This window comes from Miniopterus schreibersii, assembly GCF_964146895.1.
Source record: "Miniopterus schreibersii genome assembly, chromosome: 4".
Taxonomy (NCBI): domain Eukaryota; kingdom Metazoa; phylum Chordata; class Mammalia; order Chiroptera; family Miniopteridae; genus Miniopterus; species Miniopterus schreibersii.
The window spans coordinates 61,406,452-61,425,916 of record NC_138105.1 but is presented as its reverse complement, the minus strand read 5'-3'; the positions used below and the strand labels follow the sequence as shown (position 1 = coordinate 61,425,916).

The window sequence follows — 19,465 nt, the reverse complement described above, 5'->3', positions numbered from 1 at the left end:
CTCTCTCTCTCTCTCTCTCTCTCTCTCTCTCACACACACACACACACACACACACACACACACACACACACACCTCTCTTACCTATCCAGGAACCCAACATAAGACTAGGCCAGAGTCACCTTCAGACTTCAAGGTTCAAGAGAACAAGGTAGAAGAGAGTGCTGCGGCAATACATGAAACCCCATCAGGCGGCCAAGCACTCTTCCTTTATGAAACTCTTCCCTGTGTCTAAATAAGCTAAGCGGTACAAGATGCTAAAGGCCTCAGATACTGTAACTCTCTTCCGGCATGGTTTTCCGGCATAGAAAACCCCGAGGACATCCAATCTTGCCCATCTAGGCTAGTTAACTTTAATACATAGTTCTTCTGCACAGATTTTAGGAATTCAACTGCTGACTTTTATTTTTAGCTCTTCAATCAACTTTTCATTTTTATTTTTCCTCATCAGAGTATATGTAAAATGTAGTCACATCCAAAATATTTTACATGATGGGGAAATGTCAGAAAAAAATACACATTTAAAAAATAGGCAATGTAGGGATAAATGAGTAACAACTCACAGAAACAGTGAGAGATTTATTCGGTAATGCTAAGGAAGCACCAGATAAAAGAAAACAGGCTACATAAGCAACCGCTAGTTATTAGTCCCTTCCAGAGAGAAGTCTTTTCCAAGAACTAAAGAAGAAAGTATTTTAAGTACAGGAAAACATGACTACCTTCCTACACTGAGGAAAGAGCAAAGTACACACGGCAGTGCGGGTTGTAGAGTGAAATGTGAGACTGCATCACGATGAGACATACCCATTACTATCACAAAGACATTATTCTTACAGAAAACTCCTTCCTGGTCAAGTAGCAGAGTCCTCAGGCACATAAAATGAGCCCTCACCTTAGGCTTACAGAACTGCCTCCTTTGTAAGAACCTAAGGGTTACGTGGACACCGATGTGTCAGAGGTAAGCCTTCCGAAAGCACCTCCCAACTTACCATTTAAGTCAAGGAATATAACAGGAATGTGTGTTTCCATCCCAGGAACCGGGATCCTAAAACATAATGAACAAATAGCATCTCAAATAAAGCAGAGTCTCAGCAGCACGTACTTGGTGGCACAGCCTTACTACACAGTCAAGCCAATAATAACCCTGCTGTTGGGTTTGCTGTGACTCCATCAGCGATGCCACAGAGCCCCGATCAGTGCTGCTGCTCCTCATGGGTGCTCTCGGGTATAATTATCATGTGCTCTGAAACTAGAACTCCATCTCCGAAGACACATTTACCTGTTTATAAATGAAGCTCCCTTGCTTAAAGATACTTTCTTATAAAATTACATACCTAAAGGCCCCATATGGCTTCATTTACTATTTTTAATTCCTATAAAGTGGCACAGAAATTTGCTGACAGTACAGTTTTAGTGAGCACCAAAACCAAAAACTCCCAGAGATGCAATTTAATGATGACCAAATGGTCTTTTAAGGGAACGACCCAAGTAATTAACATATTAACTATTTTTTTTAATGCTAAGTGCACTGGTACTAAATATTGATTTAGATTCTCAGAAATCTTAATTATTGGAGCCAATAACAATATTATTTAATAAAATAGTTTAGGCCATAGTTATTCCAACTCATGAAAGTAATTTAACACTTCCTCTAATTCAAACAACTCTTCCCCCATAAGCTATAATGAGTCTTCCATTAATTAAGACACAGGCGAAATTCATATAGAAAGCAGTGGGCTTCGTGAGCATTTAGAAGTCCGGGGGGCATGGCGGCATCCATACCATTCTGCTGGCGCCCCGGGAATCCCACTGCCTGCAGAGGGGACCATGACTGCATTCCTTTCCTCAGTCAGAGTCAACCTCATCTCCAGAAGTTGAGCTTCGCGGTCAGCATCGTCCTCTGTTTTATCTAGAACATTAGGAATGAGCATCAAACAAGGTCATCTCACTTGCTACTTACACTTCTGTCCTGCGTACTGACAGGATTTGCCTATATTTCAGTGACTGGTTGATGAGGGCTCACTTAAGACTTCCCTAATTCATGATAAAAAATTTATGGTAAAAAACACTGTAAGCTAGAGAGGCGGGGGTCCCACAGAGGCCAGCCCCAGTTCACGGAAGGCCTACAGGGGGAGAGCATACAAATGATTTCCTCCAGAGTCAGAGGATTCAAGTGCTTTGGACAAGAAATTCAAGAAATGTTAGCATCTTCCTGAAGTTACTGAGGGACAATGTTTACTTTGTGTACTCTCTTCTCTTTCTCCACTGGGGGTTGGGGGAGACCTATGCAGACGTCATTCCAATTAGATAAATGTTCTTTTGAAGGGGTATGATACAAATTAACATTCCTATGCTCTTGCCACCCCCATAATTGATATGTTCATCCACTTTTAATTTATGTGGCTGCAAAAGGGGATTAATTATGCCCTGATTTAGGGGGAGGGAAATATTCAATTTGTTTTCCTACCATGTTTACTGACAAGCTTCTGCAGTTGTTGATCTAAGTACTCCTGACGTTTCGTTAACGCATTTAGCCATTTTCTACGTAGTCTCTCTAAATCCCGATCCTGGAAGAAAACAAGGGAAATGATAGTAAATATAATGTGTTGACAATATACCTGAAACCGGTGCTCTATTTTATGTGCTTCGAAAATGCTAAGTATTGTATACTAATGTCTTTATTACTGCCACTAATTGGCTCCAGCCATTATTCAAACAGAAATTTTAGAAATTAAAGATTCATCGTTCTAAAGTAAGACTTTCTAAAAGGCCACTCTCTGATCTCCAGAAACCAGTGTTTTTCTATTGGGTCAAAGTGTAGAACTCCAAGCCCTCCCAACTACGATCTTCTACGAGGTCTTAGTATTGGATAAAAATCCCAACACTACTCAATAATCTTCATATTTATATCCCTTAGGGCCATCATAAGAACTCTTCAAAGTTCTTCACCACAGCCTTCAAAATGTTTCGCCAGTCCCTACAAACAACTCGCGTCTTCCCCTTGCTTTGGTGGGCGGAGGGGAGAGGAAACGGGGGGCATTATCAACAGCCAAACAACTCTACCCGTCAACACCTGACTGCACGCCAATCTTACCTCGTTTCCTTTCGTAATAAAGTTAAGAGACTGGGTAGATCAGTGGAATGCTATGGATATGGTGTGTATCTGGATTTCACTAAGGCACTTAACCAAATAGCTCATGACATTCTCGTGGACAAGAAGGAGAAATGTACAAGGAATCCACTTGAATGAAATCAGAAATGGCTGAAATACCACATCCAAAGAACAGTGATTAATATAATGTCAGCTTAAAAGAAGTCTCTATTGTTGCGCCAGAGGACTTTGTATTTAACCCTCTCTGATACAATATTTTTATCAGCGACTTACATAGGAAAGCAGACATTTTTATCAAATTAGAATGATGCAAAACCAGGAGAGTGACTACACTGGATGACATAATCAGAACCCAAAGAGCTCTGAGAGTCCTAACAAGACTAACAAGATAAAACTTAACAGACATAAACAAAATCTTACAGATTAGGAAAAGGGGAGGGGCAGGGGGAGAGACAAACCAAACCATGAAGTGGGGAAGAAAGGCCTGGCTTAAAATAAGGCAAATATCTAGGGGCATGGCTTGACTGAAGAGCAGTATGACACAGCTCTCCTAGGGAAAGGGGTGGGAGACTCCCCTCAAAGACGGAAAAAGCAAGAAAGAGGGTCCGTAGAAACAGATCTATAGGGAACCTGCATGGGGAGCTCCAGGTTTGGAAAACGATACAGGTCACAGATGGTTTCCTAACCTAACCAGAGTTTAGGGTCTATGACCTTACAGCCTACGAAACACTCAGTGTTCCCTACTCTGTTCTAATTTGAGAAAAAGCAGTATTTGAATCAAAATTGTGTAATTTTTAAGTAACAGTATAGCAAGACTCAGGAATGGGTAATTCAGTGCTTTAATCAGGCTTATTTGATGAGGCTAACGGGTGCGGCATTACCTGGTAGCTGTCCATGTCCTCCTCTTCCTCCTAAAAGAAAAACACATGAAGCAGAACCCAAACAAGAATCTAAGAATCAGGCTATGCCAAACAGGCTGAACCCCTCCCAGTACTTCATACTTGGTAATTTAATGAATATACTTCTTCATCTCCCAGCTACCTCGCTCTCACTCTAGGTTTTAAAGTTTTCAGGAAGGGGGGGGGAGTAAAACCTTGAGCTTCTCATAGGAAAGTGAAGAACATCTGACCTTTTCGGGAACGGTACAATACTTTCCCTGCTGGGTTTATAGTCCCACGCCCCAGGGGAAATCAAACACCTGCCGGCAGACAGTCTTTACAGCCAGTGGGGGGTTTCTGCAGAGGGTGGCATGGGGGACGTTAATCACAGTAGGCACTGAGGAGTTTCTGACCGCGGGGGCGCGGTGTTTTATTAACCCTCAGTTTGCCACGAACCAGGGCAAAACCAGCAGCCTGGTGCAGTAAAATACAATAGTTTCTTAAAAAAGACATCAAAGGAAAACAAAAGGAATACTGAAAGAATTATTAGTGGAAGGCAGTCTTCTGACATGTTCCCAGAGATTCTCGTCTAGTTGGGTCTTTCAATAAGAACTTAAACTTACATGGAAGGTCTCATGCGTCTTGGGGGATCTGAGCGCTCTAACTTTCACACACCCAATGCCAACAGACAATATACATTCTTCTATCAGTGGTAATGTCCCAGACTCCTGCACAGTCTTCACTTCCACTTGGACTCGCCGGGACTGGCCCTGTATCGAAGACAATTTTAAAGAGTTTCTTAAAATCAGTTTGATTCATAAAAATTTAGTTTAGAGAGACCCCTACAGGCTGATGTTGGGAAAAGCGTTTAACTCAGAGAGACTGTCTCCTCTTAAATGTTAAACAGTAAGCTACAAATTGAAAAACTAATCACGAAAAAGTATTTCCCTTTTAAGCAAGTAGAAAGACACAACAAATACACGGTTTATATATTTTTCAACAAAAAGGAACATTAAAAGAAAAGAGTCTAACAAAAGAAATGTAAATAGTCAAACAATAAAAATGTTCAACTTACTAATAATCAAATAAATACAAATTAAAATTAGCATGATACACACTTATTTTCACTTACTAAACTGGCAATTATCTTTTAAAAAGGCAATTTCTAACACTGCCCAATGTAATTACATAACTATTGGTGGGAATATAAATTGGTAAAGCTTTCTGCAGAGCAATTTGCCTTAAAAATATGTTTTCCTTGACCCAGCAATTTAACTTTCTAGGAATCTCTTCTAAGCAAATAATCATGTATGTATATAAAGAATTGTAAAACAATGTTAAGAATAACAAAAAGCTAGTTACAAATTAAATGTATAATATTGATAACTTCTTAATTTTAATAAATATAATAAAATATTACAGTCATTAAAATATGGCTAGAAAAATATACATGGTATTTTAAGTTAAAGAGTTTGGTGACAGCCCTGGCCGATGTGGTTCAGTGGTTGGACCGTTGATCTGTGCAAGGGTTGAGGGTTCAATTCCTGGTCAAGGGCACATACCTGGGTTGCAGGTTCTATCCCCAGCGGGGCAGGGTACGTGTGGGAGGCAACCAATCCACGTGTCTCTCACATCGATGTTTCTCTCTTTCTCTCTCTCCCAACCCCTCTCTCCCTCCCTCCCTTCTACTCTTTAAAAATCAATGGAGCCCGGCCGTGAGTGGCTCAGCGGTTGAGTGTCGACCTAGGATCCAGGAGATCGGGGTTTGATTCCCGGTCAGGGCACATGCCCGGGTTGCGGGCTAAGCAGCCGATCAATGACTCTCTCATCATTGATGTTTCTCTCTCTCTCTCCCCCTCCCTTCCTCTCTCTGAAATCAATAAAGATATGTTTAAAAAAAAATCAATGGAAAAAAATATCCTTGGGTGAGGATTAATAAGAAAAAAGAGTATGGTGACAGATGTTAACTAGACTTTTAAAAAAAAGAGATTACCAAACCTAGCATATGTAATATGATCTACTTTTAAAAATAAGGAGAATAGCAATAGGAATGATTATACTACCCTGGATTCACTGCTCTAATCCCCAAACAAATTTTAACCAAGCTGCAAAAGGAAGAATTGATCAAAGAGAACCTATCCCTTTTTAAGCACATTTTCAGAATATGTGTGACTCTATATTTACGATGAAGCAACATATTTTTTAAAATTCCCAATATTCCCAAATTACTGACTTCAAAGTTGGTTCATAAATTCTAGAATTGTAAAATATAATTTGAAAAATGAATTCCTCTCTTCCATCAGATTTTAATTCCCAAGAGCTTTGCATTATCAGTAAAATCAACTAAGGCAATGATTGATCCTATCAAGCTAAATTTGAAACGAAAGGTCACAGATGTCTTTTAATATTTTCCAAGGACTATGCATCATATATTTTTGTGGAAAAAGTACCTCAGAAAACATTATAATTGTCTAAAATAGTTTAGTCATTTCAATTAGCTACCTGTTTATTTACTTTGCCTAAGACAGAAAGTGGTCTATTTTAAATGTGTGCCCAAATGTGAAAGGTGAAGTACTTGGGGAAGATTCAAGATAAGGAGAGGGAAGAAAAAGAGGGAAAAGATCTAGGAATGGCTAAATGTTCCACAGAAAAATCTTTGATCAGAATACTTAAACTATTAGACTGAATGTCTTATAACTGCTGATATTTGACCATTTTTTAACTATAAAACCAGCAATTTCATGTCAACCTAATCAGTTTTCCCCTGCCATTTTCCTGTTCAAGAACAGTAGGTTCCGATTTTGAAACATATTAAATTCAATAAGCCCACCATCCAAGGCCGCATGCTTATATAAACTCTTCTGTGACTGCTTTCCAGCTCTTTCCACAAATTACTTTCTACCTAATTCCAACCTCTGTATCTTTATTCTTGCCCTTTACATATGAAAAACCTTTCCACCCTTTGTATGATTCTTTTAGCATCCAGGTCAAGATTCACATGCTTCAAAAACAGTCTTTCCTGATAAACCTAACATATCTCTGAACACTTATAATAAAGGTTGCCAGAAGTATGACATATACTTAAGTATTCAATTTACACTAAACCACTGAAAATTATCTGGTCTTGCCTTCCACAAGATGAATTTCTAAGGCATCTAAAAAAGATATATATAGATTTAACAGATGTTCAGAAAAAGATGTTCCTCACACCCTTAAGAATTCTATTTTATGTATAGATTTCATGCTATAATTTAAACTAACTTCCTTTCGCTTTTAGTTCCTTGACCATACATGAATGAATTTGCTAAAATTCATTTGCGGGGTCAGAGAATAAGTGCTTGTCATCCTCCTCCTACTAAAACATTCAGGAACTTAAATATTTAAGCAAACTTTCTTTTTCCTTTAAACTCATCTCATATTTCGCTGTGAATGATGTGAACATTCATTTTCTAGAGCTATCCTAATGTTTGACTGTTGTTCTAAAGTATGGAAATTATCATAAGACACAATATTCTACTAGGTGTTGAATTAATGTAATGCATGGCAAAAAAAGAGTATTTCCAAATCTACTACAGAGATTCTAATAAGCTATTCTCTCTCATCGTTAGCTGGCAACACAGATGCCTTGCAGATTACAACCTGCCTGGGGTCGGGTGATGATTCCCACGTTTCCCTGCTGCAGTGATTTCTGGCAGGTATTCCTATCTACCGAGTGGCATTTATTTAACAGCCCCTGTGGTATCATAAAAAGATACTTAGTTTTTGTCCTTAGTTCCTGGCAAATAGCTCCTAAAACTCTTAGAATATCCAGAGTGATAAAGGTTATAGGCACACCTTTTAATAATGCGACTTCTAATTTGGTGCCTCTTGGCAGGCCCCTAGATAGCTTCAAGAAGGGGGCTGGTCATCAGAAAGACCAAGCCTTGATAAGAGGTTGGAACTTAAAGCCTCATGCCTCAGCGAGAAGGGAGAGCGGGGTGGAGGCTGAGCACTGCCAATGGCCAACGCTGTCACCAACCATGTCTGCGTAACGGAACATCCATAAACACTTACATAAGGGGTTCGGAGCGCTTCCCGGTTGATGAACGAGCCCAGGTGCTGGGCGAGAGGTACCCAGCGAGGACCTGGAAGCGCCTCTCCCCCATCGCACCACACCTTGCCCATGCATCTCTTCCATTTGGCTGTTCCTGCTTTGTATCCTTTACAATAAACTGGTAACAGTATGTAATAGGTTTTCCCAAATTTTGTGAGTCATTCTAGCAAATTATCAAACCTGAGAGGGAGTGTTGTGGGAACCCCGGACTTTGTAGCCACGTGGAACAGTAGCGTGGGTAATCTGGGAACCCAGCGCTTGCAACTGGTATCTGAAGGGAGGGCAGTCTTGTGATTAAGTCTGCGCCCTTAAACCTGTGCAATGAGCTAACTCGGGCAGTTAAGGTCCAAACTGAATTGAATTGTAGGACACCCACTTGGTGTCTGCCGAGAATTGGCTGGTGTCAGGAGGAAAAAACACTTCTCACCTCTTATGTGCCAAGCACTGTGCTTCATATACAACATCTCTAATCTTCACACCAATCTTACAAAGTTGGTATTGTCACCACCTCCACTTTCCACCTGCGAAAAGGTTCTGAGAGGTCACTGGACTTGCTCACGGCTGCATAGCTAAGCCACAGGAGACCCAGAGCTGAACCCCAGCAGGTCAGACTCCGGAGGCTTGTTCTTTCTGCCATGTTACCTTGCTTCTACTTGTCTTTATAAATATTCTCATGCTGCTTGATATGTTTGTTTTATTTTGTACAATTAATTTCTAAGTTGTTCTTTAAAGCTTACTTCTTTCTTACTTAAACCTAATAGAAGCTGGTTTTAAAATATTATAAATAGAAGTATTCTTGCAAATGGAAGAAAATACACATGAAGAAGATTATTAATACAAGAAATGGAGTTGGCCAGTCTAGCTTTCATTATCACTGACATTTCTGTCAAAAGGAATCCAATATTAAGCTTTATAGTATGAAAGAATTTATTTTGAACATTCAGAATAACATTCATAATTTTGCTACCTGTCGGAGTTGGAAGATTCCTCCTGTAGGCACATCCTTTGCAGAAATTACTTCTACAGGGCAGTATTCACCATTCTCATTCTGTTCCAAGATTTGAACCCAGAATTCCATTTTCCTGGTGACTTCACTCCATCTAGGAAATAGTTGAAGTTCTTGGAAAATCATACATTTCTATTTCAATACAGGTAGCTTAGGCTCCTACACATGAGAATTAACAATGATAATGACCTCCAAACCGAGTGACTCAACAGAATGATCTGTCGTTCAATGAGTAATACACAAGTACATATTAGAAAACATAATCAAAAGCAAAGTTAAACAAACACTATCAGAACTAAGGCTATACTTTCAGGGTCATTTCCAAAGTTCATTTCTATAGGAGTTTCCTGAATGTGTAAAGCACCAGAACTAGAAATGGCTCCTTTATTTAGCCCCAAAAGGTATGATATCTACAAATCCACTTCAAAGTGATTATTTAAAAATCTAAACATTGTACCCAGTGGGATAGAAACAAGTACAGTGATTATTTTTTCATAAATAGATAAATGTATGCTTTAGTGACTTGACAAATATCTTTGCTCACATCAAACAGAATATCAGGAGAAAAACCTAAACATCTAATTTAGTATTTGCTAAAAACTTCTAAATGCAAAAACAGAAAATCTGGTTCTCATTTACAGTAGATGGAAAGAGAGTATATGGGCTCTTTCAGCCATTTCCTTTTAACACTTCTTTTTAAAACCTGGACAACAAATAAGCCTTTCTCCTCCCATCACCAATGCCACCTGAAAAGAACTCTGAGCTAAACAAAAATAAGTGAACTTGAATTCTAGAGTATATCTCGATCCCTTTTCTTGACAGTTGATTAAATTAGAAGTAATTCATAATAAGTCACCTATTCTCCAAAAATGTATTTCACTCTTTATTCTTAACTACCCATATATTTAACTTTCTTCTATCACCTTTCAAAGGTCACTCCTCTAAAGAAGTTTAGCTGTGCTATTAATACCCTGGAAACACCACCATCTATTCCTGGAATAGTGATAATGCTCAGGAAACGACAACCTTTATAAACGGCGGTATTAATCTCTAGCAATTTGTAAAAATTGTAAAAGGAATCAGATGGGTATCTAAAATTCACCTGTCCCGAAGACTCCGTGTTTTTGCTTGGATAATCCCCAAATCCCACAGGGCTGGGTTTTTCCGAGGATCGGTCACCTTATGGCCATATATTTCAATTGCCAATGCCCCTTCTGAAAGGTGCTCAAGAAAGTCTTCAGTGATGTTAACAGAAAACTCCTAAAAGATAATCATAGAAGAGGAAACACTTTCTGGTTACCTTATGATTACTTATACCCAGCATCATATGCTTATGTCATCATGAGAAGAGAAATAGAAAAGACTGTTTTAGTTATAGGACAGAACTGCTGTATATTAATTACATCCATAATGAATCCTCACATGGTCTAAGTTCTTGACTTTAAAAATAACTATAAATCTAATTTTTAAAAAGTGTCTCACCTTGAAAATCTATTGTGAAAGACTAGCATTGTATTCTATTTTGTTAGCAATACTTTGGGAGACATTTTAAGAAGTATAAACAATTATATTAAGAATTATAACAATGATCTATGATGTCTTGATATAAAGCAGCAGTGTGTTGGAAAAACAATTTTTCCCAGCTTTTAGGAAGTTATCTCCAATAACAGAAGAGAAAGGAAATATATAATGATCAGCAGTACAGAAAAATCACCTAATTTAAAAAAATTCTCCCAACCTGTCCATCTTTACAAGATAGATTTAAGACAACATTTTGCAATAGTTAGGATTAAGCTCTGAAACAGTTTAGTTTTAAAAGTGATAGAATCTCCATCTTTTTTTCTCTCTCTCTGATCTTTAATACACTATAGGCATTTCTATGTTTTAAATAGATTAGAAAGAGACTTCTCGAAAAAAAAAATGAGATAGGTCAACTGTGCCACAGGAGAGAAAAAGAATCTAAAATCTGACAGTCCTGGCTCTGCTAATTACCAGCCATGGGCAAGGTGGCCTCTCTCAACTGGCTGCTGCTGGAAAAGAGCGCTGCCATCAAATGCAACTGAGGTCAAGATCAAGAGAGAGAACAACGAAGTGCCCAGCAGAGCGCTGGGTGCTCAATAAAGTTAGCTCCCGTTTCTTTCTGTCTTCACTTTCTCTAGAACACTAGTTTCTTAACCTTTTCAGATGACAATTTCTCCAATCATCTAATACAAATGGATTCCTTTGGGACAAGAGCCCACATGTGTACACACACGCACACATACTTGAGTGTGTATATGTGTGTGTATTCACACAGAAGTTAACTTCTGATTGTGGAGGAGTTAAATGCATTGACACTTTAGTTTGTGCAACCCCCTCCCAGCTTTACTGAGATATAACTGACATATAACATTGTGTAAGTTTAAGGTATATAACATATGGATAACACTTCAGATTTTTACTACAGCACAATTCTAAGAAGCTCTGATCCAATAATCAGTGCCAAATTATTCAACCAAATAAGGATTGTTTTACTGTTTGTTTGTTTGTTTGTTTGACCTGAGTAGTTAAATGTTGACCAAGTCTGGAAAACAAACCTACTTGGCAATGATCAAAGACAACCATGCACTGAGGTTCCTTGCTGACAGGAGAGGATGAGGTGTCCAGTTCGGGCGCAACAATTACTGGCCCCTGTTGATCCCAGAAGTCGTACTTGCAGAATACAAAGTGGGACAGATGCTGTGGCAACCCAGTGGCTTGGAGTATTTTAACCTGAAGGAAAAGGAAGGTTCGGTTAGCTTTTAACTCAAAGAGTTCCAAGAACTACTTAGAGTTGGAGATATAGACTCCAGTCCTGACTGTCACTAACTGCTGGTTTATGTTGACCAAATCCCATTCACTCTGGGGCTGTATTTCTGCCTCTGTGAAATGATGATAATAGTCATATTTAGCAAGGGGCTGACAGAGGGCAAGAACTTTGAATAATATAAAGGTTGATGTTTTAAAGCATTTATAGGCTGATGAAAAACACTCAAGTTCTAGTTTCTTATAACATCATCATTTAAGTTCTAGTTTCTTATAACATCATCTTCACCATCCTAATAATAATAATTAATAATCAACTCAGAAGAAGAAAGTTCTCAAACATCAACACCATTCAATGATACAAATTTGGTTAATGGATACATCATAAGAACACAAGATTGTTAAGAATGATGAATGAAGCCTGGCCGGGTGTGGCTCAGCGGTTGAGCGTCGACCTAGGATCCAGGCGATCGGGATTCGATTCCCTGTCAGGGCACATGCCCGGGTTGGGGGCTCGATCCCCAGTCGGGGGCGTGCAGGAGGCAGCCGATCAATGACTCTCTCATCATTGATGTTTCTACCTCTCTCTCTCCCTCTCCTTTCCTCTCTCTGAAATCAATAAAGATATATTTTTTTTAAAAAGAATGATGAATGAAGAATAAAATCAGTGTGTGTGCCAATAAGCAGTAAATAGAAAAGAGAAAAAAATTTTATTTGATATTTTAAAGTATAAAAAGAAACAAGGTTCTCAAGTAGACTATTACATGCTACTGGAGCATTTTGGGGGAAACTTTAAAGGCATCGGGAATGTATGCTTTAGAGATTTGGAGGGGTGAACAGTGGAGATTAAAGATGGTAAACGTTGACCATTTTCTGCACCAACATTTACTGCATGCCTTCTCCATGCAGATTTAGGGAGGAGAGGAAAATCAAAGACAATGTGCCCTGTACTGCAGAAATGTAGGATTTTGTGATAATAACATGCAATTAGAAATATGTATCTAATCAGACCCAAATGCCCCCAAAGAAATGCCCACAACAGATTTTAAAGCAGTCAAATGTTCTAAATATTTCTTTTGATAGGTAGCATCGAATTGATTTTTTAAGCTGAAGTTTTCGTGATAAGTTGTAATATTCTAAAACTCCTCCAACTATGAAGGAAACAAAATCCTAAAATTAATTAAGATAACTAAATTCTGATTTTATAACTGATTAGGCCAACTTCATAGGACTGAACACTGATCATTTATTTACTCTTCACCTAGTCACTTCCTTGCATGTTATAGGATGCACTCTCTCCCCAGTAAATAAATTTAATAAAAATAGATCTGAATATGTGTGAGAAGTAGATATAGTTCAGCAACCACAAATATAATAGTCTTAGCATTTTAGGATGCCTTAATAATGACAGAAAATCTCACAAAGCAAATGATTTATTTTCTTCCATACCAGGTCCATTATGGGTAAGCAATGACTGAGAACTCCTATTATCCAATTTTTCCTGTGACGGAAGCAAGAGTTTGAAAAATCTAGACAGCAATTCCCTGACAGGCTATGAAAGAGGAGTTGACTAATACACTTTATTCATCCAAACTAAAGACAGCAGTCTGTATTCAGCAATTAATTTTTTCTTAAAATTTAAAAACTATCGCTGAGTGTTAAAGTTGCTTATTATATTCTTTAAGGTGAAGAAATGTGGTATTTGGGAAGATTACAAGATTTTGGAGTACACAGATCTAAATAAAAATCTCTGCCACTGCCCAGCTGGCGTGGCTCAGTGGTTGAGCATCAACCTATGATCCAGAAGATCAGGGTTCAATTCCAGGTCAGGGTACATGCCCAGGTTGCGGGTTTGATTCCCAGCAGGGGGCCTGCAGGAGGCCTGCAGGAGGCAGCCGATCGGTGACTCCATCATTGATGTATCTATCTCTCTCTCCCTTCCCCTCTCTGAAATCAATAAAGATATATTTTAAAAAACAACACACATACCTCCTTGTGATTGAATTCCATCTGAAAGCCATTTTTTTCCCCTTAGAAATCAATCTTAGTTTTTGGGTTGAAATAAACAAGAAAACAAGATTTCATATACTGAACTTTTCCCTACAGGCAGCTTCTCAGGAATGAGAGTGCCAGGAATGAAGAATAACAGGAATGAGGATTATCTTGACATCTAGAACACAGGTTTGGGTTTCTTTTTCGGTTCTGGTTTTTGCCTACAGAAACCAAAATTCACCACAAGGTGTCAGGGTACCACAGGTTCATTCAGCTTGCCACTGCTCAAGATGTTAGAGCCCAGGGCCGTCAGAAGACATTGATGCTGTTTGGAATTTTAAAATATACAGATTGTACTTAATGTGATTGAAACTATCAATATGTTCATATGTGCAAATTTTCTTTCATCCCAGAAAAATAAATCCAGACTTCTTTGATGGGCCGGCGACACTTATCACCCATGCTATCTTCAAGTGTCCCCAGACAGGTCTCTTTTGTTTTTTTCTAACAATATTTTGTTTACTGCCATACAGTTTATTTGTCTTCTTCTTTTTATACAAAAGGCTATTATATGCTCGGAATATGGTCTCTAAAAACTACTTTCCACTAAAAGAAATCAAGTTCCCTTGGAGAAATGACTGACTCCAAGTCTAGGACAGGAAATGTTCAGGATGAGATCAGAATATTCATCATATCCGAAGGCAAGAAAGCTAGCAGAGCCTATGAGGGCCAGGGTTGTGTCAAGGGACCCAAGAACCAACTGAAGAGACCCCACAGGCCAAGTTTGGGATCATCTGAGTCTCAGTATAGGCAATAAATACAATGGATTAAAACACAGCAAACATGTTTAAATCCAAGAGTTCATAATGATATTAAAACCAAAACCAAAAAAAATCTCCTTGTCTGCTTTTGGAAAGGAAAAGCAGGAAAACCAAGTCATTATTTTGAAAATTAGTAAATAATGGGAGAGGATGGAACATTGACCTGCCTCTCCTACACAAACTGTATCTCTGAATAGCAAAATAGGTGATAATAGAAAGACTCTCTAGAGAAAAACTCTAGTTAATAACTGAAGGAATGATAGAATTACAGCATCATTCTCTTCTAACACCTAATGAAAATCTAGGTAATGAACACCAGTGATTGCTAACAACCCCAAAAGAGAAGCAGACATAATGTGCCTTCTGACAGAAGAATACACCACTACCTATGAAGCAGCCTCGCTACTCCCCTCCCCGTACATCGCCTGTCTATCTAACTAGCAACTTACGGAAAATATATCTTAACACGGTAAACACTACCAATTAGTAAAATCCAGACTATGAGAAAATACAAGACGATAGCCCATTTTCTGTAACAAATAAATTGCAGGATAAGAGAGAGAGACAGAGAGCGAGAACACGCACAAGGGACGGAGCCTCGAGATTAAGACAGGCTTCAGAGGCCCATCAACTAAGGCAATCAAAGAAACTGACTGGATACTTCATGATATTTAAGAAACTATTACTTTTTGATTATGATATTATGGTTCTTTTGGATCTTTTTAAATACTCTTCTTTTGGAGATACTAAACTATTCATAGATGAAGTATGATGTCTGGGATTGTTTCAAAATAACCCGGGGGAGGGGTCAGCACAGAAGCAGTTTGGGTGCATGAATGGAACGAGAGCTGTACATAACACACTCTCCTTCAAGTTCCCGCTGAATCTCATTTTTCCAGAAATCTTCCTCAGACCTTACTATCAGAATTAATTAATTACCTCTCCTGTGTGTCCCAGAACATCTCCTGTCTGCCTCTCTCAGAGCACCAGGGTTACACAATGTGAGAGTCTCCAGTTCACTTGTGTGTCCCCCTCACACACACACACAAACTGCACAGGATGCTCCTTGAGGGCAGGAATCCCGTCTTGTCCATCTTCATATTCCCAGTGCCTGGCACAATGCCTGGCAGGTAACACTCCACACATAGCTAACGAATGTCATGCACGAGAAGAGCAGAAAGAAAAGGGGCTGGAACAAGGGCGTAACAGTGGCACAAGCAAAGGCACGTGGGGGAAGAGTGACCTATGGCAGGAGCTTAGGATCAGGACTAGGGCTGGGATACATTTCCAGAGTCAGCAGGAATCAAGAGGGTCAAGTTGTGTGAAGAAACTGAGCTTCTCTATAAAAAAGTTCCAATAAATACAAATCCACATAAATTTGGAGTGAAATGACCCAGAGGAAAGAGGTAACTCATCCAAGGCTTCACAGAGGAAGGCACTGGAAGTGCCTGGCTAACCAGGACATCAGAATATATGATAAAATACTAAATACTAAAGATTTATTTAGAGGCAGCTGTTTTCAAAATTTGAAAAAGAACACAATCTTTATCATCTAAATACGCACAATCCTCAAAATCCACCACACTTCTCCTACCTGTAAATGCAACGGGGACTTACCATGCATGTAAGTTTGTTCTCAGGCGTGTCCTTCTCAAAAGAGGTGTCCGCGGCGTCATCTCCTCCGGCAATCCTTTCCGCAATGTCACCACTGATCCGCATCACCTCCACATGCAGCCGACCTGCCACCTGTAACCAGGAGGGAAGAGCTGATACTTTCCCCAGAATTCGTTCTTTCTTCTGCGTTAGAGTCGAGTGGTCAGGCTACTGGTATATGAGAATTTAGAAGCCTAAGTTCTAACAGTCACTTTCCCCCAAAGTACTTGGAATAATAATCATAAAGCGGTATGAAAACACAGGTATTAATAACACATACAACTATCGCTTGTTATTATTGATGAAAAATGGTAACTATGTATTATCAACACTCTACTGTTTCTTGAACTGCAGGATGGAGGCACGAAGAGAAAACTAACCTCTCCTTTCTGGTTGACAATTGGAACAGCATATTGTAACTTCACATCGTAGAAGAGGGACTCCAGGAAGACATTCGCCACCCCAATGAGACTGTGATTTTCCTGCTCATCATAGAACGGATCAGCACGCTTGAAGTAAGACCGGATTACCTTTAAAGAGATTCAGAATATACAACCTTAGAAAATTGACTAAAATAAAATGAATTCAACCTACCCCTCTTTGATGCACACTAATAAAGACATTAAACTTAGCTGAAGTATAGCACTGTATTTCTCTCTCCTCCCACCCCCCACCTGCCTGATTCCTATTTTAGAATTGTCAGCATCACCCATGAGAGAGCAATCCCAATATTGTCATTGCTTCTCTTTCTTTTTCTGTAATCTTTAAAAATTTATTTTTCAATTACAGTTGACATACGATAGATACTATGTTAGTTTCCGGTGTACAACATAGTGATTATATACCTTACGAAGTGATCACTCCAACTAGCCCAGTACCCACTTGACCCCATACATAGTTATTACAGTACTGTATTACTGACTACAGTCCCCATGCTAGACTTTACGTCCCTGTGAATATGTCATTTCTTCTATCATTTCTCCTCCTCTATGTGGAAATCTTGCCATGAAAACACACATTGACTAGAAAAAGAAGTAGAGTGTATAAGACAACCCTTCATTTTTCATTCACATCTGTTCTACTTGTTCCTACCTGAGCACGAGCTATGTTGCTGCTAATGAGAGGTGACCCCTTTATAGGAGAGTGGTTTGCTTTTTTTGTATTTGTTATTAATGTTGTTTTATTTCTACATTGAAATAGGGGAGAAATATACAAGAAAATTAAAAATATGGTTTAAGAAAAAATGTCACCTAACTGTAAGAATTCATTTATATTGATGACAATTTGGAAAAATAAACACTTTTAAAAAACAAGAGGCTAAGGAATTAAACTTGAAAATATGTAAAAAATACACAATACATCTTTCCATTTTAAATATGTACACATACACAGCTGGCCTAAAAGAGAAAACCAGCAACTTGAAGGGAGAGTACCAGAGTCCAGACCTATGGCACCTTCAAAGACACCTTCAAAATATGTTCCTAATAGTATAAATATTAAGGTATCACTGATGTTCAATTAACAGAATAGGTATTGTAGGTTTATTACCTACAGGGGTAAATGTGTTGAGAAATGAGAAGACCGAGAATAGGTATATCTATCCTAAATAAACTCACAGTCCTATACAGGAGACAGGAGCATGTAACGCCAACAGAAGTAAGAATGAAATACAGTAAATTCTACTAGAAATCCAGAGAATACAAAATGAGGAAAAGAACAAAAGAAGATGCCAGAAAAGTGGGTTATTAAAATTCTTGATTAGCTAAACAACTTAGATATTAAAATAAATATCCTAGAAACAGGATTACTATTTTGGAAAAATGAACAATTTTTCCCAAAGGTGGGTAGGCTCATTCCGAAAGGCTTGGCTCCTTCCAAGAGTATGAGTTAAGTGATTTTTCTCAAATAACTCACTGGGTTATCTTCTTCACACTCTTTCCACTCCTGATAAAGGTCTCTCATATCCAACAACCTGTTGTCCAACTTTTCCAAGGACCAAATCTGCTTTCCTCTTCCTTTTCTTCGCACCTGGATCGCAGGTTCACTAAGGAGAGAGCCTCGCTGCAAAGACGGTGAGAGAGACTAAGTGAAACACAAAGACAGCTGTCACGGAAGTCAACCCTGCACATTCGGTACCCACCAGGCGAATGCTGTCACCCAAAACCGAAACTGCTCTCATTCTTTATTCTGTTCATTGCCAAGCTTCCCAGAAACCCCACAGGCTTAATATAATGCCTTTATATCCAGGCGGAACCAAAATTTAAATATAAATCTAAATTTTCATTGCAATTGGATATAAATTGAAATTTAAAACACAAAACACAAGACCATGTTTAATGGAAAGTCAAAAATGTTTTCTTTGGGTCATCTTATGACCACAGAATATCAGTGGGTAGAAAGAGAGTCGTGAGTATTGCATGGCAGGGGAATGTTTTCTGGGATGGGTGGTTGAGAAACTCTCTTTTACCTTCCAAGTTTAAATTTTTCTGAATGGGTAGCATCTTGATGTGGTACAAAACATAAAATGTTTACAAGAGTAAACTAAAAAGTATCCTAAATAGGATACTTTACCCATTTGTAGGCAACAAATGATACCAATTTCTAAATATACATAGTTTGAATTTAAAATTAATTAAAACAGTATAGAACTAACCCAGCTGCTGTGGCTCAGCAGTTGAGCATCGACCTATTATCCAGGAGATTAAGGTTTGATTCCCAGTCAGGGCACATGCCCGGGTTTCAGGCTCAATCCCCAGCAGGGGCTGTGCAGGAGGCAGCTGATCAAAGACTCTCTCTCATTGATGTTTCTATTTCTCTCTCCCCCTCTCTCTTCCTCTCTCTGAAATCAATTTAAATATATATATATATATATATATATACTTAAAAACAGTATAGAACTAGATAGAGGTGCTGGTTGCACAGCATTGTGAATGTACTAAATGCCACTAAATTGTTCACTTTGAAATGGTTAATTTTATGTTATGTGAATTTCACCTAAAAAAAAAAGCATTTGTTCAAGTTTTTACAGCTTATAAAAGATATGTGTTTTTAATGTAGAAAAATATTTAAACTTTTAAAAACAACTAAATAAAAAATAAAAATTTCCCTGTGTATCTCTTCCAGAGAGA

General features: G+C 38.6%; 1 protein-coding gene across 2 annotated transcripts in view; it reads right to left on the bottom strand.

Moving 5' to 3' along the window:
- The window catches only part of KIF13B (kinesin family member 13B), a 174,141-nt gene that overhangs the window by 53,793 nt on the left and 100,883 nt on the right, over positions 1-19,465 (bottom strand). For both annotated transcript variants that reach the window (XM_081136639.1, XM_081136638.1), the window contains exons 19-29: positions 18,252-18,398; positions 16,718-16,867; positions 16,302-16,430; positions 11,668-11,838; positions 10,190-10,347; positions 9,049-9,181; positions 4,612-4,758; positions 3,992-4,021; positions 2,466-2,565; positions 1,781-1,907; positions 988-1,043 (exon numbers count right to left, since the gene is read on the bottom strand). In XM_081136639.1, the coding sequence (XP_080992765.1) occupies positions 988-1,043; positions 1,781-1,907; positions 2,466-2,565; positions 3,992-4,021; positions 4,612-4,758; positions 9,049-9,181; positions 10,190-10,347; positions 11,668-11,838; positions 16,302-16,430; positions 16,718-16,867; positions 18,252-18,398 (1,348 nt within the window). The remainder of the gene's footprint in view (positions 1-987; positions 1,044-1,780; positions 1,908-2,465; positions 2,566-3,991; positions 4,022-4,611; positions 4,759-9,048; positions 9,182-10,189; positions 10,348-11,667; positions 11,839-16,301; positions 16,431-16,717; positions 16,868-18,251; positions 18,399-19,465) is intronic.